Below are 27,861 nucleotides of genomic sequence, written 5' to 3'. Positions count from 1 at the left end.
TAACCACTGTAACTTCTTCCATTGACAAAATATAACAATTACATCTCTGCTTCTGAGGGAATTTGTGGCATTTTACCACATCATGCAATTAGACAGAATTAGAGCAAGTACACGCATTCCCACCCACACACACGCACACACACACACACACACACACACACACATATGCAAAGTATGCTTGTTAAAGTAAACAATCTGTTCCAGTAATCTCAGTTATCTCATCCGGAACATGTCTCTGACTGCTAGAGTCCATCACACACACACACACATTCTTTTACTCATTCTCTTCACCATTTCTCAATATTTCTCACTCTCTCTTTATAGGGTCAAACTTTAAAGTACTTTTAAACAAAATTTACTAATTCTCTCTTAACAAAAAAAAGAAAAAAGTGACACAAATGACATGGACAGAACTGATTTAACTGCAGTAAACATTGATGTCATGTATCGTTTGGTATGGCTGACAATCAGCTGTACCAAGGTGGTATTATTTGAAAATCAGAAACACAAAAATAAAAAAAAATATATATTTTAATTAAAAAAGTATTATACTTAAAGGTGCATCAAGTAATGTTTGCAATTTGGAAAGTTGTACCCTGAAAGAATGAATAGTTTTTGTCAAATATTTTTAAAATTTTGAATATGAAATATGATGCCACTCATGCTAGTGGTCTAAAAAAAAACTGTTTTATGCATTTATTTTTTGCCAAAAACAGTGTTTAGTGTTATTTATTATTATAGTATTTATTGATATTTTGAATTAGCTTTTGTTTTTATATTTTCAGCTTTCATTTTAATTTTAGTTTAAGTTTTAGTCATTTTGTAATTTAGTTTATATATATATATATATATATATATAGCTTGAATTAATTCTTATTTCAGTAGTTTTTTGTTTTAGTAATTTTGGTACTTCAACTGAAATTTTTTTCCAGTTAGTTGCCAAGACAGCATTTCAAATTTTCACTTAAATTTTTTACATTTTTAAGTTTGTCATGTAATATTTAGATTTTATTTAATCAACTTACCTTATTTAAATTAATGAAAATTATTTTTAATAAGCACTGGCCAATTCATAGAATTAGTCATAATTTACATTTAGTCATTATTTATTCACCAAAAAACTTCTGCTTTTGCATGATGCAACAGCCAATACTTAGTGCACCTTTAATTCTTTTTTATTTCTTTAAATAAACAAAAATAATAAATTGCTTTACTAAATAAGTAGCACATGGTGATTTTGACGATCATTTTTTTTAGCCGAATGTAAAACGTTTGGGTAGCCAATGACAATCAACCCAAAACATCCATCTTTGCTTTAAAGTGAGACTACATTATTAGACTGTATTATAGTGTGGATTACAGAGGTGAGCATCATCCCCTCGCCAACCTGCTACTAAAATGAGATACGATACATTTACATTTAGCTAACATTGACGGCAGTCTATACTCTGTCCTTTAGCGCTGCTATATTCCTTGACTTCTGATTGGTTGTGGATTAAAATGCAGGTAGGATGTTGTATCCAGGGGGGCGGGTCTCCACAGTTTCAATGAGCGGTGGACTCTGGTAAGCGTTGACGGGGATGGTGGTCTGACCGATTACGTCGTTGGAGGGGTACGGCTGCTTGGGCGGCTGGCCTCCCATGTGCTCGGTGGTGAACAGTGTCAAGTCAGTACCGAGCAGGAACTTCTGAACAGCGCACACTGTAAGGCCCGCCTAGTCAGGATAACCAGGATAATGCATATTAGTCTGATTAGCATGTTAGTGAGAAAGACATTCACGCTCATGAGGTATCAAACATAGTAGCAAGAGTTAGTTGGAATGCTTGAGTTAACCAAGTTACAGTATAAACACACCAGAAGAACCAGAAGAATGATTTCTGTTTTTACTAGATCTAGAGTAGAAGTTCATTCTTATAGCTGTAAATGACTTTAATCAGAATACACAATATACAGTATATGCAATGTAAATGGGAGGGAAGCAGAGCCTGTGTGTGTTGTGTGCCTGAAAATCAGTCAATCTAATTTTACATGTTTTGCTGGAGTTTTTGTAAACTGAATATTATAAAATTACATATATTGTCTACTCTGACTAAAATATATTGCTTCAAAATGCTCCCACACTACAGCAAAGTTAAAAAGAAAAAAAACGACCGAGGTAGGTTAAAGGTAGATATTTGTATCCAAGGAAATTCTTTCAGCTTTTACAGTGATCATATTGTGTCATAATACATGCCATAGTCACACATCTACAGTACATGCATTGGCCAAATGTCTGTGTACATATACACTACTGTTCAAACGTTTGGGGTCAGTAAAGTTTTTGAATGTTTTTGAAAATAAGTCCCCTAAGTTAACCAAGGCTGCATTTATTTGATAAAAAAAAAAAAAACATTAAAAACTGTAAAATTACTGTAAAAATGTAATCATTTATTTAAAGCAAAATCTAACACTTATTTGACACTATATTAATTAAAATCACTTTTTAACATTGAAATTGACCACTTTTGATAACTGGCCAAGTGGGAACAATTATTATCTTAAAATCTTAAAATATTGGCTGAATAAATGTCCTGGCAGATAAATATGTCTATCATTAAAATATGTATGTAAACAAATATAGTGTAGGTTAATAGAAATAGAAATGTTAGTACTTGATTTTATCCTTATATGCAAAGTATGAATATGCCAATATTTATGACACATTATTTATTCTTGTGCTTTTAAGTTTTAGAGATTTATAATGTTTATTATAAATCTAGGTTATTATAAAGTGCATACACTGTACACTCTCGGGAGAAAATGCTGTCACTTGGACGGTACCCTCACATACAAAAAAAATGAGCTAAAAGGTAAATCTTTGTCCCTTATTTACCCCTAAACGGTACATATTAGTACCTTAAAGGTAAATATTAGTACTTGATAAGTACATATTAGTACCTAAAGTGTACATATTTATACCTTAGGTTTTGTACCTTTTTTCTGAGAGTGTATTGACCATATTCATAGCACTTTGTACTACTGTCAGAAAAGCACAGTTTAGTGTGCATTTGACAGTAGTATAGGAAAGCTACATCTACACTACTGAGAGAGTGTTAGGCTGTTTGGACAAAAGCCTCTGCTTATCCTCCATAAAAGCAGTGTTCTTAAACCTGTGCACTGCTAGCAAACATAGATACGCCTGAAACACAAACACCAATGCTGGCGGTCAAATATGCACGTAATTGTGATTGTGTAAAGCATCTATAGGAAGGTGGAGTGACTTACCCAGGTTAGGATTGATAAAAAAGAGAAGGCAATAGCTGCTCGTGCTGCGTCTGATGCCTGCTCCAGCGGCAGCTCCTTAGGGGACGTATGACTCCACTGACTGGCCAAAAAGCAGAATCCTACAAACCAAAGGAACGTCCAGAATCCTAAAGAGAGGAGATTGGAAAATGTATGAGGGAAATAGCAAATATAGTATTCAAAAAAATGAATTTAGATTTTTTTTTTCAGGTACATGCTACATTTTATTATCGTACAAAAATACTGACAATTTCAGCAATTTGGCCTATAGAAAATCAGGATTATAACAGTATTATAGGATTAATAGTATTATAGTATCATATATACCATATATGTTACTTGAAATAAAATAAAGGTTAACTGAAATAAAATAAAATATAAAAACTAACTTTTTTATTTCAGCTAGTTGACAAGGCAACATTTTTCATTTTAATTTAACTTAATGTATTAAAATAACTAAAACTGAAATAACAAATAATAAAAACTATATAGACATATTTAAAAAAAAATAAATAAATAATAAAAATGACAAAACACACAACAAAGTTACCAAAATTTTAGCTAAAATTAAAATGAAAATGTAAAATATAAGAAATTAAAACTAATTCAAAATATTAATAAAAACAATAATTGCATCTATAATAATACAATAACAATGATAGTAACAATAAAAAATAATAGTATAGTAATAATAGAAAAATGCATCTCCCCAGCCAGTTTATCATGAAAATTTTCAAAATGGTTCATTGCTATGACAGCCTGTACTACTCACTTCTCACTCTTTGTGAAGCTGTAGAGTAATGACAAAACTGTTATAAAAATATTTTAATAAATAAAATAAAAAACAAAACAAACAAACAAAAAGCATATTTTAAATTGGCTTTGAGTGGTCATCACTGCACATAAATGTATACATTTAAAATCACTGACTGGATATTATTGTAACTGCATCAGAATAAACTAATTATTTTCATTCATAAAATCACAATGATTTATGACTGAACATTTTTACCTGAAAAAACCATCTCCAACAGCACTGCTCTCTTTCTGTCTTTGACACTGCTGATCTGGGGGAAGTAGATGTCCAGGGCCAGGAAGAAGACGCTTGCTAAGAAAGCCACAATTCCTATAGTGATGCCGTAGTTACAGGCATCTGCGTTCTTATTAAAGACACAGTGCAGTCGCTCGCTGCCCATATTCACATAGCCCTCATTTATTATAGAAGCAAAGACCACCATGGAGAAGATCTGGAGAGAGACAGTGAAAAAACGACATGAGTCACAGAACTAGGTATATAAACCTCATCCCTGGTGTTAAATTAATAAAACCCCTTAAATTATTTGCATTCTCAGAAGGCATCTAAGTGAAGCTTTTCATCTCTTATACTATACATGCTAAATGGAGGTGACACACCATTCTCTTTATCGATGCCGTGTTATGCATTTCCCAGGAAAGAATTTCATTTACACCTCAGGGAGAAAATGTGGCTAATTCTCACTAATGCAACAGATCACGCACAACCACACCCACTCAAACAGATGCCAAGGGAATGAAGGGATCACCAAAAAAGTGCACAACGTGCAGTCTAGTGTGTTTTGGAGCAACAGTAAGAGAAAATCAGTAGTAGTACTCAGTTATTGTGGTGCCATATGCTATTTTTGGCAATGAAGCCCCATAAACTGACGCATATATCACATCACACAGTCGTCACAGAAACAGCTGCTGTGGTTATTGGCTGGCTGGATAAAACATTGTGTTAAAGCAAGAAGCAACTAACATGCCTCTAAATATGCCTCATAGCCCTACATCTGACCCCCTTTTGTTGAAGTAACCTAATGTACTCAGGTTGATTCAGTCATATTAAATAACATGCCTTGAATAAAGTCAGTTAAAACTAATACAAAACATTTTACAATGCATGGAGGCTTTTTAAAAGTCAAAACACTATCTTCCTCTGCCCTTATGCACGGATCTGGTAATCGGTGTCCATTTATGAACATATCAGTCATCCGTGAATTGTCAATCCGTTAATACAGTAAGTTCATTTATAGTTTAAACTCACTTGTGCATTGTCATTCCTGAGAATGGCCAGTGGCTTTAAAAGTTTTTGCCAAAACTGTACAGTATAGTTATTTTAATACAGCTTTGATACCTTGGTCTACTACTATTAACAACAAAAACAAACAGAATAATTGTCTGCTTACAATATTTAAGGAGATCTGACATAAATATTTTGTCATTTTGTTTTTAAAAATCTTGACTTTTGTGATTCATTCTGTAATTTTATTGCACGAATGACGCAAGGGTTGTAACACCAGTGACAACAACACAGTGACAAATCTGCAAAAAAACACTATTGATCAGACTAAAATCAATCTGTTATACAGCAATGACATGTAAAGAACCAAACGAGAAAATGACATTCATCGGTAAATCAATTTTTTTTTCAGTTTGTTAGGGAAATCAGCATGTGCACACAGTCTCTCACGCTCTCTGAAGTTTCTTATTAAAACGCCAGATAAATGACAGAATGAAGATTTTATGAAGTTTATTAAATATCTGAAGTCTGTTTCATTAAATATCACCACTGTTTATTACTATTATTATTATAAAAGTCATATATTCATCACTATATTTTAACAATAACCCAAATATCGCTAGGCTACATGTGGCACTACCAATGCGTGCGTCACTACCACAGCAACATCTGACGTGCGTCCACCTAAAGAAGACAGTAATAACGCCTAATCATTGCGTTAAATGATTACGGGCGCCCTTTAAGAACTGAAAATATACAAAAATAAAAATGTATAACGCATGACGGAAAATCAACCTTGTTAAAATAATCGCTTGACTATTAAAAGGGGCTATTAAAACAGTTCGCATCATTCTGTCAATCATAATTCATAGAAGATTGCTGTTCTTACCCATGCCAGGACTCTTAGGATTGTCTGTGGCTGTTTGATGAACGCAATCAGATCAAAGGCCGAACCGGCTCGGCCCGCTCCAAACGAGCCCGCTCCATCCATCCTCCCAGCACTGTGGCGCGCTGACTGCTGCTGTGCGATACTCTGCGGAAGAAGAGCTGAGCGCGTTCACGAGCGCCTTTCGTGCACACCCATAGTCGAGCGCGCGCCTGTCAGTGTTAAATAATGGTGGGGGTTTTGATTCATCTCAATGACTCGAATCTTTTCAAGCAGTTCACGAAGAAGATTAATTGATTCAATGGCCGTTTCCTGCATTTTACCTTTGATTTGGCCCGCCATGCCATATCATGTACACTCTAAAAAATGTTTGGTTAAATATATCCCAGCGCTGTGTTAAAAAGGGACAAACCCAGCTATTGGGTTGTTTTGACCCAGCTGTTGGGTTGTTTTGACCCAGCTATTGGGTTGTTTTGACCCAGCGGTTGGTTTGTTTTGAACTCAACCGCTGGGTCAAAACAACCCAATAGCTGGGTTTGTCCCTTTTTAACCCAAAGCTGGGTTATATTTAACCCAGCATTTTTTAGAGTGTATATGTAGGCCTAGCTAGAGTATATAAATGCAGGAAATAAAAATAAAGTTAAATATAATGCAGCATTTATTTTCATTATAGTCAAGTTTGACTTTGGTCCCTTTGTGGTATAGTTCATCTGGTCATCTCTATAGGCCTAGATAGCCTATGCCAGGGGTCTGCAACCTTCATCGTCAAAAGAGCCATTTTGGCCACTTTCCCACCTAATAAAATTAATGTGGAGCCACAAAATATTTGATCCCCAAATAAAGATAACGGCATATAGCTAAAGTGTTATATTCAGTTATGTTACAGGGCAGGGGAGTAGCAATCATTTCAGAAGTGAGGGGGACAGAAATGTCAAATGTAATAATAATAATAATAGGCCTAATAATATTTATTTGTGTATGTCTAATTGACAAAAAAAAACTTTCTTATCTCTTACTTTTACTTGGCTAAGAAATAAAATACACTGCTGGACAATACCAATTATTTGGCTTTTATAATATTTTTGATATATATTTTACTAATGACAATTTTATGGTTATGATTGTATAATCAGTATAATAGTTTATATACTACAAACACTTTTTCCATTTTTAATAAACCATATCACAATCGTTTATTGTCTTTACGTTTCAGCACTTAAGGTTTATGCTTGTTATTCCGGGGGTTTTGATTCATCTCAATGACTCGAATCTTTTCAAGCAGTTCACGAAGAAGATTAATTGATTCAATGGCCGTTTCCTGCATTTTACCTTTGATTTGGCCCGCCATGCCATATCATGTACACTCTAAAAAATGTTTGGTTAAATATATCCCAGCGCTGTGTTAAAAAGGGACAAACCCAGCTATTGGTTTGTTTTGACCCAGCGGTTGGGTTGTTTTGAACTCAACCGCTGGGTCAAAACAACCCAATAGCTGGGTTTGTCCCTTTTTAACCCAAAGCTGGGTTATATTTAACCCAGCATTTTTTAGAGTGTATATGTAGGCCTAGCTAGAGTATATAAATGCAGGAAATAAAAATAAAGTTAAATATAATGCAGCATTTATTTTCATTATAGTCAAGTTTGACTTTGGTCCCTTTGTGGTATAGTTCATCTGGTCATCTCTATAGGCCTAGATAGCCTATGCCAGGGGTCTGCAACCTTCATCGTCAAAAGAGCCATTTTGGCCACTTTCCCACCTAATAAAATTAATGTGGAGCCACAAAATATTTGATCCCCAAATAAAGATAACGGCATATAGCTAAAGTGTTATATTCAGTTATGTTACAGGGCAGGGGAGTAGCAATCATTTCAGAAGTGAGGGGGACAGAAATGTCAAATGTAATAATAATAATAATAGGCCTAATAATATTTATTTGTGTATGTCTAATTGACAAAAAAAAACTTTCTTATCTCTTACTTTTACTTGGCTAAGAAATAAAATACACTGCTGGACAATAACCAATCATTTGTCTTTTATAATATTTTTGATATATATTTTACTAATGACAATTTTATGGTTATGATTGTATAATCAGTATAATAGTTTATATACTACAAACACTTTTTCCATTTTTAATAAACCATATCACAATCGTTTATTGTCTTTACGTTTCAGCACTTAAGGTTTATGCTTGTTATTCCGCTTAGCTACAGCGATAGCGGGATGCCGTTGTCCATATTAGGGATTTCCTGGCATCAAAAGTTACTTCTATCATATGAGTCCGTTTTGGACTTTCTGTACGAGAGCGCCCTCTGGCTTCGAGTATGAATGAAACATACAGCGCATGAGAGTGTTCAGTGCTCCGTGATGTTAACATCGTTTTGGATAAGAATAAAACGTATACAAAAGACGTGACTATATTGTCTCTTTTAATTTAAATCTAGATTTATACACATTGGCCCTTGAAAACCTCTATGTGAACACACTTGCCCGAGAAAAAGTGCATGGGAAGAGTTTAGGTTTTATTAAAAGTCGGGGGGACACCTCCCCGTCGTATTGTACACCCATGCTACAGGGAGCCACTGCAGAGGGATGAAAGAGCCGCATGCGGCTCGGGAGCCACGGGTTGCCGACCCCTGGCCTACGCCATTACAGTAGGTGGTAACAAGTCGATGTCTTTGTTAGTGTTTAGGATTGATAAACGCATTTACCAAGTAACAAGTGTGACTCTCAAACATTCCTTTTAACGCAACAGCTTGCATACAGTATACGAGCTGCTGTATGAACAAATAATCAATGTTGTTAACACTATTTTCTGTTCAGGACAAGGTCGCCTGTAACCGTAGTGACAGCAGTGGATATCAAAGATGGCGACTTCCATAACACCAGGAAGTCGAGTCGACGTTATAAAAGAGTTAAATCGAGTTAAATTTTAATTAACGAACATCGGTTTTGACGAGAGTTTTTTTGTTTGTTTTTTTTAAGTTGTGGACAACATTTTGGTCGTGCACCAGGGGCGCGTTCAAGCTCAAACCGGTGCGCAACGTTTTGCTACTGTTTCCGGGTTGAACGACATGTTTCCTGGAAACGGTGTGCAACGGGGTTTGAGATACATTTTCTCTTGTTTGGTGGAACAAAAACATTGTCAAAAATGTCCGCCCAATCAGCAGCAACATGTATATAAACCACGGTGTTACAGAGACAGCTGGCACAATGTAATTAACATCAAAATAAATTCACAAGAGCAAGTATATTGTTTGCACATGTTTATTTACATTAAAGGCAAAATAACTGAAATAATAAGAGCACAAGCATAGATCTGGAACTTCTTTAAGTCTGTCTAAATATCATTTAGTAACTGCAATGTCTTCTGGTCCATATCCTTTCCTTAGGAAGGTGTGCTAGACACTGATTAATGTAACATAAAAATACTATACATATTTATATATTTTGCTATTGCATTGTGGAGTGACACTTTCATAAATGTTTCTATACTCCTCTGATTATATAATGGTAAATATTACAATATCATAGCACAACAACAGTGATCAGCAATAATGAAAAGCCTAATACTCACTGTAGGAGCCATTTTTTTATTGTAATTTTCTTTCACACCACTAGAGGGTGCATAATGTATTTATACTCTCAAGTCAACTTCTAGGTGTGCGTCGAAGAAGGTCAAGCAAGTTTTTTGACCGTGATGGACTTGAATGGATTGTTTGTTTATTTTGCTGTTTGCTTTTTATTTTTGTGATAAAAATAAATGGACAATCAATGGATTGGAATATACAACTTTATTTTCAAAGGTATAGAAATTGCATTTTATTATCGGTCTGTTCAAGACGCAAACGCGTCAAAACCAATGATCTGATAGTACGCACCTACACTCACAATAAAAATAATAAGGTCATATAGACAGGGCCAGATTTACCTCTTTTCGTGACATAGGCAAAACAAATGGCCCCCCTTCCCTATTAATATAATAGGCCTAATATTACCACCGAGCAAAACAAAAATATTTCTTAATCAGTGGAAACCGTTACAGTGTTTTCTGCAATAAGCGCTTGCTTATTCAATAAAAGTTTTCAATAAAAAACTAATGTAGTTCTTCATTTGTTTGAGAACTGAGAACGACCATTCCATTAATAGGCGCGGCGACGTGGTCACATAACCACTTCGGGAGTGCATTATTTCTCTAATAATTTTAACGGCCTGGAGTCACAATCACACATCAATTGTTCAGATTATTTGTTTCAAGACATTTGACGTTTCTGTCCTGAAATCTCGTGTGTTGAACTAGCTAGTTTTTTACGCCCCACATCCCAAACCTTCCTTTGCAAATTCCAAAAGTCATTTTAGAGCTAATAACAGAGGCTTGAGCCATTGATATGCAGGCTCAGTTATTAATGCAGTCTAACGCAGTTGTTAGAGAGAGAGAGCGAAAGAGAGAGAGGGAGAGAGAGATTAAGTGCGTGTGAATACTTGCTTCTGTGCGTCTGAGCAGTGTTCAGCAGCAGCGTCTACTAATAGTGAATCTTTAAGTTGAACTGCTTCAAGAACTTCTCTACTGAGAAATGTGAAACTATTTTATTGATAAATTCGCGGGGCAGCCGCTGCTCTGACAACAAGTTTCTGTTCGCGTCTCCGCGTGTGTGCGCCAGTGCGTGTCTGTACTGTGTGTGCGTCTGCGAGAGAGAACGGGAGAAAGAAAGCGTGATTTCCTTACATAAAAAAGGTTGAAGACATGGAAATAGTTTGTCATTTTTACCCTATTGTTTGTTATATTTATTTGCTCAGTGTCTTCTGGGGTTTTGGTTCTTTTACTGTTGTAGATATCCCATAGTATAACAAAAATTATATATCTCTTCATTGTGTTTGGGCCCCCACTGGACGAGCAAGCATAGGCACGTGCCTATAATGCCTATGCGTAAATCCGGCCCTGCATATAGATCATAACACAGTCTCGGAGGTAAGAAGTGGATTATCCTTCACCTGAAATGTTTGTCTTTTCATCCTGAAATGCGAGGTAAATGTTGGATCACAATAATTAGGAACCACAGTTTCCACAAATCCCTTCACTCGATTGGGATGTTCTCTTTTATTCTGGACGGCAAGGGCAGTGACTGTAACATCGAGAGCGTATTTTGCAGTATTAAACACGTATTTATACCGATTTCATCAGGCTCTACAAATTTTCCAAAAAAAAAAAGAAACAATAATGGCCTTCTCGGCTGCCATAGTTGTAACTCTTGCGTCAATAGTTAAAAAACGTTTTGCAACGTTTTGTCGGGGCTGAACACAGCCCAGGTCACAAAACAATTAAAGCAGTTCCGGTAGAGGACAGCAATTGGATCTAGGCTAAATCTTAAGCTGTCATACAATATATTCGTCTTTATACTGTAACCCCACATGAAAACTTACAAAGCACAAAACATGGCTCTTGTGTTGTATTATGTGATAGAAAAAATAGTTGACCAGTAGGCTACATCACAGGTTTACTGAAAATGCAATTCTAGGCCCGGGAGTGAGTCAGTTAGGTTAATAAACTTGAGATTTGGTCAAATTAGCAATAACGAATTTATTTTTACAGATGTTCTGCAAATTAATGTTTAGTGAACTTGTTTTTATAAAGAAAACTTAACATTTAAAAGAAAATAAGATTATTTATTGTAAATATTTCATAAATATAAAATGCATTCACTAAAAATAAAAACTGAAGTGAATTATGTTTAAGGTACATTAGCCTTTTCCCAACAGCTGACAATCTAGATCAGAATTTCATCAGATGAAAATCATTTTATCTCCCATTTTCTACTTGCAGGACATCCCTTACCAACAAGTAGTATACTTCAAGTTTATTTGAGCAAGTATACTTAAGTAAAGTTCAAGTATATTTTTAAGTATACTTAATGTAGTAAGTATACAAATATCAGTGTACTAGTAGTATACTTGTAAGTGTACTATTTCAATACTCCTTGGGACTAAATTGGCCCACTTTCTAGTATATAAAAGTATACCTTTAAGAATACTTTAAGTATAACAGTAGTAAACTTTGAGTACACAACTAGTTTACATCGAAATGTTTAGTTTGTACTGCAACTATCCTAAAAGTGAACTTATAGGTATACTGATAGTTTTCTAATAAATACTTGTAGTAGCATTTTTAGTACACTTTGAAGTATAGTCTCAGTAAAGTACTAGTTTAGTAGTTTTATACTGCAAGTATACTCGTAAGTTTTCTTTTAGTGAACTTTACATCATACTTTAAGTATACTACTATGTCCCTATTTAGGTATTAATTTGTATATATTTTGTTACATGAATATCTGAACATATAAACATCAAAAGAACAGGGTATCTGCTTGTAAACAAAATTTAAAAAAAAATGTAAACACTTGAATGTTGATAAGTTTCATAAATAAAAAATAAATAAACAACATTTTGAACAAAAAGCTGAAAAAAGACTATGAATTGGATTCAGAATGATAATCAAAACTTAGATAGAGTCGATCAACACCCCAAAGCTTGACAGTCATTATTACCACTTCATTGGTCTACATTTTATTCCATAGCGTTACACAGTTTTGATACTGTTTTATGTCTGATGATAGTTTTAGAATACATGTGGAAGCATCTGTTGGTTCGGTTTCTTCTTCACTTGTGATTTTTGGAAATTCTGTACAGAAGATGAGTACTAGCGCCCCCTACAGTATAAAAATGAAAACACAGATTCTAGGAGCACAATTATAGCTAAAATATATTTAGACTTTTTCTAAGTATAAGTCAAGTATACTTAAATGTCATTTTAAGTATATTTCTGAGAAGTACATAAAGCCCATTTCTGAGAAGTACATAAAAAGTAGACTAAAAGTATACTTTCCTATTTTTAGTTTAAAAGAAGTATACTAATAGCACACTTGAATAAACTTATTTTTCGTAAGGGATGGCTTTTTTCGAGATATAGAAAAAGATAACAATAATAGCCTAAATAAATTATGAGTTTCAATAAAGTCCTCATGTCATTTAACCCTTTCGCACGTGAGTTTAAAATACCCCAGCGTTTTTTTTAGGCGACCGTTATTTAAAAATGTATCGCCTTATTGTTTCCAAGGCGACGCGTCATGCTTGTCATGTCCAACAACTGAAACAAATGCATTTTATGTTACTTCTGCATATTCCAACACTTTCCCTCTTTTTCTTTCTCTCTCAGCTCCCGTTGCCATCACGGGTCCCTTGCGTTCTGCTCCGGGTCCTGGCGCAGAGGTGGTGAAATATTCAGTCTCTAACTCTGAGCACATCGTTCCCAGCCACAACATTAAAGATATTATTAAGCAATATCAAACACCGCCCCCAGAACTTATGCCGCAGATACAGAGGTGTGTTTCCTCCTGTGCATTAGCACCTACGTTTCATACAATCACGTGATTTTATTACCACTCTTATTAACTCAAAGAATGCCTTGCGTTTGATGACAGGCGAGAAGGTAAAGCTTTTGTGAAGAAGCTGAACCCACATGATGAAGCAATGCAGATCCTAAAAACACAGAGGGACAATCCACCTCCTCCACAGGTTTGTCTACCTCTGTCACTTCTGTACTAGCCAATTAAAGCATATCTGAGCTATTAAACATTGCCAGCTAATAACTATTTAACCATTTGTTATCGCACACAAAGTTATATTCCACAAGGGGGCGCTTGGTCCAAGTCCTGGAAGCGCATTTAAATTTCAGGATGTTTTTGTCTTGTTTGAAATAAGCTATACATTTATTTAAATCTATTAATTGCAAGGAATTCATGTCAACATTAAATCAAAATCAGCCTTTATATGCATTCCTGGTCGCATTGTGCACAAAATTAGTCTTTGCAAACTTTGATTAAATATAATATCTTGCTCTGTGTAATAACTGTTTGTGTAGAGAGAGGCTCTCACTCCAGCTGCTGTGTCCAGATATAATCAAACTAAAAGCAGCAAGAAGAAAGCACCAGAATCACCACTGGCTTTACCACCACCAGGTAAACAACACACAAACACACTTACGCATAGCTTACAAAAATACTATGGTATTATCACGGTTTTATCTCTTTTTGAACACTACCATGGTATTCTGTGGAGTACCATATAAAAACTATTGCATATGAATGTGGTAATGATACAGTGCCATTGTATCTATGAAAGTATAACCATCTGATACCGTCACTGTAACAGCACATTACCTTTTGTAAGAGAGAAACTGCTGTTCTGAAGTTTGGGGTCAGTAAAAAATTAATACTTTTATTCAGCAAGGATATTTCAAATAAATGTGTTTCTTTTGAACTTCCTATTAATCAAAGAATCCTGAAAAAAAATGTCACGGTTTCCACAAAAACATTAAGCAGAACAACTGTTTTCAACATTGATAACAATAAGAAATGTTTCTTGAGCAGCAAATCAGCATATTAGAATGATTTCTGAAGGATCATGTGACACTGAAGACTGGAGTAATGATGCTGAAAATTCAGGATTTACCATTACAGGAATAAATTACATTTTAAAATATATGAAAATACAAAACAAGTTATTTTAAATTGTAATAATATTTCACAATATTACTGTTTTTACTGTATTTTTTATCAAATGAACACAGCCTTGGTGATTATAAGAGACTTCCTTCAAATACATAAAAAAAATCCAAGCTTTTGGACAGCAGCGTACATATATAAAGCATATGTTCTCCATCTCTCTTTCGCCTTCTCTCACACACACACACCAGTGTCCAGAGATCTTCCAGTGGAATCTGAGAGCATCCAAACACAATTGCACAGGAGCAGCACAGAGGAGCATTACACTTACACAAACGTTCCCTGGAAAATATACCTAAGGAAGGAGGTGTGTGTTTAGTTTAGCTGTTGTTTATGAGTGTGTACTTCATCATTTTGTGGATCATTATGAACACAGCACAGTTTCAGAACTAACACTGCTGTACAAATTGCTGTAGGTCTTCTATCCCAAAGACACTTGGAACCATCCTCTAGTGCTGGACCTCATATTCAAACAGGTGAGAGATACTCCACACAGCACCTTCATAATACCGTCTGACTCTGTTCTTTTCAGGAGGATTGTGAGAATATCAGCTTTTATGTTAAGCCAAAATATTTTAAAATGTTCCTACTATCTAAAAAAAGCTAAAATAATAGTAATAATATTTTTTTTGATAAACTAAAAAAAAAGAAAAGAAAAAAAGAAAGAAATTAGTAATTAAAGGTAAAATAAAACTTGTACAAATGCAATATAGATTTTTTTCTATTATATTGTAAATAAATAAATACATTTTGTATATACTCTACTGTTTATTTATTTATTTATTTATTTATTTTTTTATGTTTTTGAAAGAAGTCTGTTATGCTCTTTTTTTTGTAGAAATAGTGATACATTTTTTCAGGATTCTTTAATGTTATAGAAAGTTCAAATGAACAGCATTTATTTGAAATTAAAATCATAAATGTTAAAATGTTTACTTATGAAAGTAAAATGATAAATTTCTTTACTGTCACTTTTGATTAATTGTATGCATCCTTGCTGAATAAGAGTATTACTTTCCTTGTAACTTATTTCTGATATTTCAATTTTGTTTTTCAGATTGTTAATGACACATTTACAGAGGCCTGTGTGCGCATTACTAAAGAAGAGAGGCAGAAGATGAAATTCTTGTTTGGTGAGGAAGGAATTCATTTACAATTAAATTTCTGTTCTATTTGAAATCATTTCCCAAGATAACTTGTTCAGTTTACTGTTTATGATGACTACACTGATCTGTTAGTATGGTACGTGTGTTTGATTCATAGCACAATATGGCATCGAGCCGAACACAGATGTTCAGGATGAGAGTGTGAAGAAAGCTGTGATTGCAGCTGCCATGGAGTCATTGGAGATTTATTTTTCTCGCCTTTTTCCTGCCTCTGTGAGTTCCTTTTCCTGGAAGACTGTTAGTATGAATGCAATGGGGCTTATGGCCAATATGTCACCAGTGTGTGTGTTTGCAGGGCAGTGTGGGTACTGGAGTGCAGGTGTTGGCAGTGTCTCACTCTGGTATCTAAAGGCAGTAAAAAGCAGCAGTGCAGCTCCAGACTACTTCCGAGTGCTCTGTCCGTACAGGTGCGTCATCCATCCAGCCATTCAACCATCTGTCAGCCATACACTTCCTAAAACATCTAAACTCTCACTCTCTACCACAGCTACACAGACATCCTGTTTGTGATCATCCCTTCTCAAAACATGCTGGAGTTTAATCTGATGAATGAGAAATTGATTCTGTTCTCAGCCAAAGCAACTCAGATCAAACATATGATTGATCTCTTTATCTCTCATCTTAAGAAGGTACAGAAAGTGCTTTGATTTCTCTTCTCGCATTTCTTCAGGTGCCTTTACACTGCCAAAGACACCTCTGATTTTGTTTAAACATGCAATGCCATACTTCTGAATTCTTGCGCAGGATTCTGAGTATGTTATAGCAGAGAGAAACTTCATCACAGAGGACAGAGCTCTTCTCAGCTTCCATAAAGGAGATATCATTCGTCTGCACACCATGGATGGATTAGAGGAGGGTGAGAAGAAGTGCTCTCACATACACACATTACAGGTCTTTACCACAAGCAGTGATGTCTTGCAAGAAAGTTTGTAGTGGGGGAAATATTGGCGCCTGGATACAAGACATTGTTTAAGTTTAAGTACGCTAAAGTTTAAAAGTGTGGGGTAAGTTTGTTTTTTTTTCTTAAGAAATTAATACTTTTATTTAGTAAGGAAGCATTAAATTGATCATTATAAAATAATAATTTAATAATTTATTATTATTAAATTATTATTATTTATTATTAAACGGATAGTTCCGGTCCTTGATTCTGATTCTCTACAAACATACACCTTTGTTTACGTTTGTCTGTTGCTTGGCAACCACTTTGTTGCAACCACAACTGATTCTGAGGAACTACATTGTTTGGTGGAAGAATACTGTTTTTATTTATATCATTACACTTTATTTGCTCTGTTTTATTTTGTGAAACCTAACTACGTATATGGAATAACCGTTTTATAAAAGCAATAAGCCCCGTGAAGCCGTGGTTTACAGTGAATTTGTAACAGCTAAGGGGCTTCATGTTGTGCCTAACAACGCCCCTTAGCTGTTATAAATTCACTGTAAACCACAGCTTCTTGGGCTTATTGCTTTATTAAATTAAAGTTACAGTAAGAACATTTACAGTTAACAAATACATTTACAAATTTTAATTTATACATTTACAAATAAATGCTGTTCTTTTCAACATTCTATTTATTAATGAATCCTGAAAAAATGTATCAAGTTAAGCAGCACAACTGTTTTCAACATTAATAGTAATAAAAATGTTTCTTAAGTAGTAAATCAGCATATTAGAATGATTTCTGAAGGATCCTGTGACACTGAAGACCGGAGTAATGATGCTGAAAATTCAGCTTTGTTATCACTGGAATAAATTACATTTTAAAATATTTTAAAATAGAAAACAGTTATTTATAATTGTATTTAAAGGGGTCATAGGATGCCCATTTTCCACAAGTTGATATGATTCTTTAGGGTTGTGTGACGTCACACAGACAGGCATCTGAGATCGGCTCGATTTGAGAAAGGGGAAAACATTTAACCAGATTAAAAAAAAAATACTGGGTGGATTTTTATCATTATAGGGTGGTTGTGTACATACACTGCCAACACACATTTCAGTTCAAACAACTTGTCAAAGTGCATGTAGCATCCTATGACCCCTTTAAAATAGTACTGTTTTTGCTGTATTTTTGATCAAATTAATCCAGCCTTGCTGAGTATGAGACGTGAAAATCCCAAACTTTTGAATGTTTTTTTGTATACAGTGATTTGTTTAATTTTGAGTCCCTAAACATTAGGAAATTACTCTTCAGGAAAAGCTCTAGAATTGAGCTAATAATATTTGCATTCCATCAGATGAGCAGTAGTTAACCTTGGGAAGGCTTGTCCTTGATACTCCAGGAAATCTGTGAGGGGGCTGTACAGTGCATGATCACAGCTATACATAAACCACTGTGCATGTATTACAGAGGAAGAACGGCGACGTTTTCATGGTGGGCATGTGTTTGTGTTTTTTCGGTTCAGAGTTACGAGTCTACCTCGAGGAGCTGAGAGGCACACCAGATTTTGGTTCGACATTTAACATATGACATTTTTTTTAATTATTTTGTTTATAGGACGCTTTAAATTGCAGAACTACACTTGAAATTAGAGATTTTTTGTCAAGTGATAAATATAGATATTTATTATCCATGCATTTATTTTTAATGTTAATAAAAAACGAAAAACTAAAATAATATGTTATACAGTGAAAAAAATTTCAGTCAGAAATTGCTAGTAAATTTCAGAAAATATTACAAAGAAACAGTAAGAAACGCATTTAATTGTGTAATAAGTGTGACATTTTTAAGTAGAGAGACTGAAGAAGTATTTTCTTTTTAAATGTACTCCAATAATTACCGGTAGTTTTAATTACGACATAAAATTACAGTGTAAGCAGGACAAACTATCAGTTATGAATGTTTTTCCAGGCTGGCGATATGGGGCAGTGCAGGGTCAGAGTCGAGCGTTCCTCATTGACTGTGTGGTTCCTGTAGCTGCACCTGATTTCCTGAGTCTTCCAGCAGAGAGGAGAGACGAGCCAAGAGACAGACAGGGCCGAGTGGCAGCATCAGGAGCTATCGCTCTCGCTATGGCCTCCACTGCAGCTGCACATGAACTAGACCCATCACTAGAGGTATATATACACATTATCACTCCATGGATAGAGAATATCTCTATGACAAGGTGTTTGGTGGCTGATATAATGTCAGGGCATTATATGTCGTGTTATATAATGATTGCAAACGATGTGACAATAAAAGTGCTGAAATTATTAAACCTTTATTTGTATGCAGTGTTAAATATTTTCTCAATCTTTGAAAATAAAAAATGTGAACTTTCTGTTTACAGGACTGTTATTGGTCTGGTGGTATATGACTAATATTACTTGTTAATGTGTCTGTTTTGTGATGGCTAGTCTGATGGATTTGGGGATTTTGGTGATTCTGAAGTTGAAGGGAACATTCTTTTGGACAGTCAGTACAACATGGTGGAGTTTGGCAGAAAATATTTCAGAATGTCAAATGGAAGCAAGAGGTAAAAGTGATGTTACTGCCATTATAATCATTTTTTTTAAATAATTTTTTATTCATGTATTTATCATTTTTATCTTTTTTTTCAAATTCTGACATGTCTTTCAAACACAGGACTAAATCCAAATATATATATATTTTTTTTATGTGACTAGTGATTCATTCAGAGATAAGTCCAAAAAAGTTAAAGGAAGCAAAGACCCTGCAGAGATGGTGAAATTTAGCAAGGTATTCTGTCCACTGTGCATACATAAACATATAAATACATGCAAATACATATGCTTTTACTCTTCTGTTCAGACGTTTGGGGCCATTTTTTAATGAGATGAATAATTATATTCAGCAAGGAAGCATTAAACTGATCAAAAGAGACAGCAAAGACATTTACAGTGTTACAAAAGATTTCTATTTCAGATAAATGCTGTTCTTTTGAACTTTCGATTCACCAATAAATCCTGAAAATAAAATACATTTTGAAATATATTAAAAGAGAAAAAAAAGGTTATTTCAAATTGTAATAGAATATTTAATTAAATAAAATATTTCTGTTTTTACTGTATTTTTGATTAAATAAATACAGCCTTTCATGAGCATAAGAAACTTCTTTCAAAAACATGACGAAACATTTGAACAAACAATAGTTTACATAGAAATATACATATAAAAATACACCCATCTCTTGTTTTCTCCAGAACCCTATCTTAGAGTCCCTTATAATCTTCACTGACCCCAACATGAACCGGGTTGCTTCTGAAATTTTCCTAGGTGAGATAAGAGATGTAGCACAGCTACTCAGTCTGTTTTATTCTTGTTTATTCTTTTTTTGTTATGCATCATATCTCAAGATTTATTCCTGTGTTTTTGTTTTGGGTGTAGCCATAATGAAGTTCATGGGAGATCATCCTCTCAGGGGCCAGTCGGAGCAGTTTGTGGTTTGCACCTTCCTGAAGGTAAGGCATAACCTCTCATCCATATGGCCAGCTGTACTGTTACCTATAGTGCACATAGACCCCCAGTTGTGTTTGATGTTTGTTTAAGTTTTGGCTTTAATTTTACTGAAATTCATCATTGTTTTTGTAGTTAATGGGTGAATATGGACTGATGAAGGATGAGGCATACTGTCAAGTCCAAAACAGTTTACAGCCAATGCCAGCTCTAAACCGTGAGACAGAGATATGAAACTTTTTTTTTTTTTTGCTTGTTTGATAGGACTCTGTGTTAAGCTGTGAGTGTTTGGTTGTGATGTGTTGCAGTGACAGCTGTCAAAAGGGCTGGCGGTTACTCTACATTCTGACAGCATTTTACCGCTGCTCTGAAGTGCTCAAACCATTCTTACTCAAGTTCCTAAGAGATGTCTGCAGAAGTCCAGAAGTGCATTTTCATGGTGATTATACGTCACACATTCACTTTTAACAATATTTTTATGAAGCATGATGATCTAACATTATTTAATGTGTGATCTCTAGGAATTGCTAAAGCTTGTGAGCAGAACCTGAGAAAGACCTTTCAGTTTGGTGGCAGGAGTGTTTACCCCAGTAGTATGGAGCTCACAGCCATAATGGTCAATAAATACATATAAACACAAAACCGTACATACCACTCCACTCCCCTGTTGCACATATTCACTCAAACCACTTACATAAGATTTGATGCAATTTGAAGCAATGATGCATTAAATTGATCAAAAGTGGCAAATTATATTCAAATACATCCAAAGAATACTAAAAAATGTATCATGGTTTCCACAAAAATATCAAATAGCAAAAATGTCTTTAACATTGATAATAATAAGAAATGTTTCTTGAGCAGCAAATCAGCATATTAGAATGATTTCTGAAGGATCATGTGACTATAGTCTGGAGTAATGGCTGCTAAAAATTCAGCTTTGCCATCACAGAAATAAATTATATTTTAACACTTATTCAAATAGAAAAGTTATTTTAAATAGTAATAATATTTCACATTATTACTCTTTTTACTGTATCTGCCAGTCTTTTGTTTGGTAGTGTATGTGGTATGAATTACAATGTTCATGAATGTTTTCAGGCTGGTCGAAGCTCAAAGCGGCAGCTGTTTCTATTCCCTGGAGGAATTGAGAGACATTTGAAGATCAAAACCTGCTCCGTATGTCTTGTGTGTCAGTTTATATCTTTTATTGCATGTGATTATATTTGTAGGTTAAGATGAAAGTGCTTTGTTTGCAGGTTGCACTAGATGTCATAGAGGAGTTGTGTTATGAGATGGCGTTACAAAGGCTGGAGGCAATGGATGAGTACATGGTTTTCATAGTCACCAACAGAGGTACAGATTGATGTCCTTACACCTCTATAAAGGCCTGTAACTATAAAGCTAACTATAACGATAACTATATTAGTGTCAATACCAACGCATGATAACATTCTGTTCACTATACACAGGCGATGCAGTTTTGTTGCATTTATTGCTTTAAATGTCCGCACTCTTTAAAGAAGGGTGTATTCTGATTGGCTGTCAGTGTTTTTATTGTTCAACAGCTGGAAAAAGTAGTGATTCCAATGATATTGTTTCTCTGTGCCATTATCGTTATTGTTGTGGGTCTTAAGGCTATATTCAGAATTGAATACTAGCAAACTATAAACTGAATATTGAAAATAAATGGTAACATTTTTTATATAATGCAATATACGCAGTATACAAAATAAAATGCTTCAAAAGCTAGTACTCTTTCTTTATTTTTTCATGACCTCATATTGCATGTTTAATTCAGCAATTGGTAACTTTTATTAGACAAAATGTGACCCTGCCTGTGAAAACTAGACCCAGCTAAAGTCTTTTTTTTGTGTGTGATTTACTGTTTTCTACATAAAATCATCCTTCATAAAGATGTAGAACATTCTGTGAAAATATAACCTTTATAGCTTTAATATTGACTGAGTAAGGCCATGTCAAAGATTGAAATCATAGTGAAATTAATGGTTGAAATCAAACTTTGATGCTTGTTATCTCATAATTAGATTTTGAGACTTTAGCCTGGATTTCACAGACAGGGTCACAAATAATGAGTCTGGTTCATTAGTCACACTGGAAATGACAAGTCGAGAGCATTGAATTGAGTGCTATTGATGAAATATTTTATTTATCTTATATAAAATATTTGAAGAAGTTATTTTGCATGTTTGTGCAAGCTGCTTTGCCATATATGAGAGCCAGATGCATTTTGAAGGCCTTGCGGTCTAGCTGACTGTGCAGGCCTCATGGCCTACGTGAGTGTGATCATGCATGAAGAGTACAAAGGGAAGCACAGGAGATGGTATGGGAATGAGTAATGTAAATTTTGTGTGCAAAGCTCATTTAAATCCTGACAGCCAATTAAACAATGAATGAATTTACATACTTCTGGGAACTTTGGGCACCTAGAGAAGGTTAAATAAAAGAAAAAACAGACTAAAACAGGTGGAAATCCACAATTAAAATGAAGCCAAGGAAACGAATAAATAATTGAGGAAAGTACCGAGAATAACACACTAAAAAATGGTCTATATGGTCATTAGACAAGTACAGTAACGAAGTAAAACTACTTCGTTACTGTCCACCACTGTTAGACAGTGATTGATAATGAAAATGTATAAAGATGGTAGTCTGAACAGAGACCAATTCAGGTGGTCAGCTGGCATCTCGGCTTTGTTGTTTCTTCCAATAAAGTCTTATCTTGTCTTCTGGAAATCCAACTTTGAATTTTTTTTGCAAGACTTAGAAGATTTTCTCCACCTAACTATACGTGTTTATTTGAGCAAATGTAGGGGAAATAGATACAGGTATTCTATGTAGGAAATTGTATATTCTGTACTGTTCACAATATAAATATGCATAACAGCATGAGCAGTATGCCATTCCAAACATACCCCACCAGATTTATTCACTCATATTTTTGGTGATGTCATCCAGGTCAGAATGTGCGCCCCCTCAATAAGAGAGAGTATATATTAGACATGGCAACAGAGGCAGAACAAATTGATCCCAACTACAGCTTCTGGTTCAGACGAGTCATCTGGGCCCATCCGCTCAAGTTTGAAAACGAGCTCTGTGTCACCATGCACTATAACCAGGCAAGACTTGTTTATTTATCACATGCCAGCTACAGTGCACTGAAACATCTAACCAGAAATCCTGTCCATGTTCAAACTGACAGTATTTAGCTTTCCATGAGGACAAAATAAAAACTAACGGTAGAAACTTCCTGGAATTGCATCTGGTCAGGACACAGTGTTAAGAAAATTGTATTTATTTATTTATTTAGTCATTTATCAGCAGTGTTGGGGAGTAACTAGTTACATGTAAATAGCACCGGCAAACACACATGCTAAAAAACAACAACTTACTTACACATAGTAAGAAATGGTTATAAAAACTGAAATAGAAGTGAAACAAGTAATAGGAAAGAGGAGAAATAAAACGTGATACTTATCCTTTGCCGGTGTCCCTGCCTGGTGGAGTCGCATGGTAGAGTCGATGGTCTTACACTTTTCGGTCTTCACAAGAGGAGGCCGTCACGCAACCGCTGCCGCAGTAAACTAAGCTTTTTTTATACCCATCTAACAAAATACTAAATTAATTGCTGGACACACTTTCCTTATTTTTTCCACAACAAATGGCCAAGCAAGCGCAGACACTGACAAGATACACGATACAGAACGAGACCAAACCAAAAATATTACTGTTCATTACCATTTGGAGTCAGTAAGATTTATTTATTTTTTGGTAAGAAATTCATATTCTTTTCCACAAGGATGCATTAAATTGAGCAAAATTGACAGTAAAGACATTTATAATGTTACAAAAGATTTTTCTTTTAAATAATAAACAAATAATCCTAATAGAAAAAAAATGATTTCTGAAGGATCATGTGACATTGAAGACTGGAGTAATGGTGCTGAAAATTCAGCCATCACAGGAATAAATTACATGTTAAAATGTATTCAAATAGAAAACATTATTTTAAATTGTTTTAAAAACGTTATTTTAAATTGTAATAATATTTCACAATATTACTGTTTTTCGTGTATCATTGAATAAATGCAGCCTTGGTAAGCATAAGAGACTTCTTTCAAAAACATATTTAAAAAAATCTTACCATCGCCAAACTTTTGAACAGTAGTGTAAATATAATAAATTACTGGAGGACATTTTGTGTGACAATGATATTGAAATCCTAAACCGGTGCATACCACAAATATATCCTAATTGTAATGTACCTACAGCTATTATTCCTTCATAATTGTGTGTTTGTATTTGCACAGGTTCTGCCAGACTACCTGAAGGGTCTGTTGAATGTTGTACCTCAGGCAAAGATCAGTGAACAGCAGTTTAACCAGTTTGCCAACTTGCTGCTCTTCAACATGGAGCCAAAGACAGTCTCTACGTGCCTACTATGTATGTTTCATTTTTAGACAGCCTTCTTTCTTGATGTGACTTTTTTGGTACGAACAGACTTATATGGTTTAAAATGTAATTTATTCAGCATCAATACTCCAGTCTTCAGTGTCGCATGATCCTTCAAAAATCATTATAATATGTGACCCTGGACCACAAAACCAGTCTTAAGTCGCTGGGGTATATTTGTAGCAATAGCCAAAAATACATTGTATGGGTCAAAATGATTGATTTTTCTTTTATGCCAAAAATCATTAGGACATTAAGTAAAGATCATGTTCCATAAAGATATTTTGTAAATTTCCTACTGTAAATATATCAAAACTTAATTTTTGATTAGTAATATGCATTGCTAAGAACTTAATTTGGACAACTTTAAAGATGATTTTCTCAATATTTCGATTTTTTTGCACCCTCAGATTCCAGATTTTCAAATAGTTGTATCTCGGTCAAATAATGTCCTATCCTTACAAACCATACATCAATGGAAAGCTTATTTATTCAGCTTTGAGATGTATAAATCTTCATTTCAAAAAATTGAGCCTTATGATTTGCTGCTCAAGAAACATAATCAATTATCAATTTAAAACGATTGTACTGCTTAATGTTTTTGTGGAAACCATGATACATTTTTTTCCAGAAATCTTTGATGAATATTAAGTCAGAAAGAACAGTATTTATTTTAAACGGAAGTCTTTTGTAACATTATAAATGTCTTTACTATCACTTTTGATCAATTTAATGCATCCTTCCTAAATTAAAGTATACATTTCTTTCGAACAAAAATCTTATTGCCCCAACATTTTTGAATAGTAGTGTATTTTTCCTAAGGAATTTTTGCAAGATACAAAGTTGAAATGTTACCTTATGAAAAGGACACCTCTGGGCACTGTTTTCCACTGGGATGTTTCTAGTTAAAAAAAACTTTTCAGATCTATTCAATTTCAGTGTATTGACTCAAAAAATGTTCTCTTTCTGTAGTCATGAGTTGACAGAGTACATCCCATTTGAGATCTTTGGAAGACAGGGGCCTCAGCAGTGGATGCAGCTGGTTGCTCAACATGTACATGCCGTCCAAAGCCTGAACCCTCACCAGGCCAGATCCCAGTTCCTGGGTATTTTATTAAATGAGGCCAAACACCCTCATTTACTATTTACCTTTTTGTTATCAGATATTACCATGATGAAAGGCAAGGTTTGTTGAATGGTGTTTGTGTGTGTACTTCAGGTTTGGTGTGTGCATTTCCTATGTTTGGATCGTCCTTCTTTTACATTCAAAGCAGCAGCAACAGCACCATCTCTGCACCATGCATCCTCGCTGTCAATCAGAACGGACTGCACTTCCTGCACAAAGACAGTCATGTGCGTATTACAAACAGATACAAAGGGAATTACAATTACAAATTACAAAGGGAATGCAGGTCTTAAAAAATCTCTATTTGCCCTTCCACATATTATGGCCTTAAAAGGTCTTAAATAAGAGCAGAATATCTTAAATTCATAAAGCCATTGCATTAAATGTTGCATACATTGCAAAAAATGTATATCTTCATCAGTGTTCTCTTTAAATCAAGATACATGGGGAAGTCGTGGGGAAGTCGTGGCCTAATGGTTAGAGAGTCAGACTCGTAACCCAAAGGTTGTGGGTTAGAGTCTCGTACCGGCAGGGATTGTACACTCTTAAAAATAAAGGTGCTTCAAAAGGTTCTTCAAGCAATGCCATAGAAGAACCATTTTTGGTTCCACAAAGAACCATTCAGTCAAAGGTTCTTTAAAGAACCATCTCTTTCTTACCTTTTTATAATCTGAAGAACCTTCTTTCGCCACAAAGAACCTTTTGTGAAACAGAAAGGTTCTTCAGATGTTAAAGGTTCTTTATGGAACCATTTAGACAAAAAGGTTCTTCTATGGCATCGTGAAGCACCTTTATTTTTAAGAGTGTAGGTGGGGGGAGTGAATGTACAGCGCTCTCTTCCACCTTCAATACCACGACTGAGGTGCCCTTGAGCAAGGCACCGAACCCCCAACTGCTCCCCAGGCACCGCAGCAAAAATGGCTGCCCACTGCTCCGGGTGTGTGTTCATGGTGTGTGTGTTTTCACTGCTGTGTGTGTGCACTTAGGATGGGTTAAATGCAGAGCACTAATTCCTAGTATGGGTAACCATACTTGGCCACATGTCACGTCACTTTTTTATACATTTACTTGAGATGCAAAATATGAAGTCTTGAACAAGTTAATGCTTAAAACAAAAAACAAATATCTGTCAGTGGGTATGAAATGTTTTCCCTTTGAATACAGTTTTTTTTATCCCATTTATAGATATGTCTTTTTTTAATCATAAATAAACTTCTTTTTGATAAATTTCTAAGAAAACAAGACTTCTTATCATATGTAATTTTTGTATCTATCATGATTTTTATTTGCACTGGAAAACCACAAAAATACTGAGTAAAAACATGAGTTTTGTGCAGTGTGATCAGAAGGTACAATAAAAGTTATTTTGTGTGCAAAACTAATTAAAAAAGTTGGAAGTTGTATTTTCAAACTTTGAAGTCTTGCTAATAATAACTCGTGTTCTCCCTAGACATTTACATTTAGAGAACACAGTGACGTATTGTGTTCCCTTTAATGTATTCCTTACATTTTCTTTAATTGGTCTTAAAAAGTCTTAAATTCACCTTCATGAAACTTGCAAAAACCCTGTAATGTTTTCGGTTTTCTAAATTGATTTTCTGTTGGCAGGAGGTGCAGGTGAAGTTCCAGCTGAAGCTGATTCAGTCAGCTCACACACAGCGGCCCAGCGCTGGATCCAGTTACCCTTATGTAGACATCCTAATAGGGGACTTAACCAACCAGAGTCACACAGTTACAGCTGGAACAGGTAACACACATTCAACGCCATGAGAACAGTGTAGAAGTGTGAATGCGTGGTTTATGAGCATATATGTTGTTTGTAGGGTCTGGAGCTGTGTCGGGTTATCGCCATGCACATAGAGAATATGCTCTCTGTCCGAGAGAAGAGGCTGACGCTGCCACCCAGTGAAATCACCATGCTGTAA

The 27,861-nt window shown here is 34.9% G+C and overlaps 1 protein-coding gene and 1 pseudogene across 1 annotated transcript; one reads left to right on the top strand and one right to left on the bottom strand.

Moving 5' to 3' along the window:
• Positions 1-1,067: 1,067 nt before the first annotated feature.
• Positions 1,068-6,352, bottom strand: LOC107702512 (synaptogyrin-3-like). The gene is made up of 4 exons (XM_016504853.1): positions 6,210-6,352; positions 4,295-4,529; positions 3,265-3,410; positions 1,068-1,714 (listed from the first exon to the last, which is right to left on the bottom strand). The coding sequence occupies exons 1-4, from the start codon at positions 6,309-6,311 to the stop codon at positions 1,496-1,498; spliced, it is 702 nt and encodes a 233-aa protein (XP_016360339.1). The 5' UTR covers positions 6,312-6,352; the 3' UTR covers positions 1,068-1,495.
• Positions 6,353-13,223: 6,871 nt separating this feature from the next.
• Positions 13,224-27,861, top strand: LOC107702500 (unconventional myosin-XV-like; annotated as a pseudogene).

The sequence above is a fragment of the Sinocyclocheilus anshuiensis genome, unplaced genomic scaffold (genome assembly GCF_001515605.1).
Source record: "Sinocyclocheilus anshuiensis isolate Anshui unplaced genomic scaffold, SAMN03320099.WGS_v1.1 scaffold218, whole genome shotgun sequence".
NCBI classification, from domain to species: domain Eukaryota; kingdom Metazoa; phylum Chordata; class Actinopteri; order Cypriniformes; family Cyprinidae; genus Sinocyclocheilus; species Sinocyclocheilus anshuiensis.
This window is presented reverse-complemented; position numbering and strand designations above follow the sequence as displayed.

Coding starts and splice junctions, on each gene's coding strand:
- LOC107702512 (XM_016504853.1), bottom strand. CDS start 6,311: ATGGATGGAGCGGGCTCGTTTGGAGCGGGCCGAGCCGGTTCGGCCTTT. Junction 3,411..4,294: donor GTTGGAGATGGTTTTTTCAG/GTAAAAATGTTC, acceptor TCCTCTCTTTAG/GATTCTGGACGTTCCTTTGG. Junction 1,715..3,264: donor TTTTATCAATCCTAACCTGG/GTAAGTCACTCC, acceptor TATCCTGACTAG/GCGGGCCTTACAGTGTGCGC.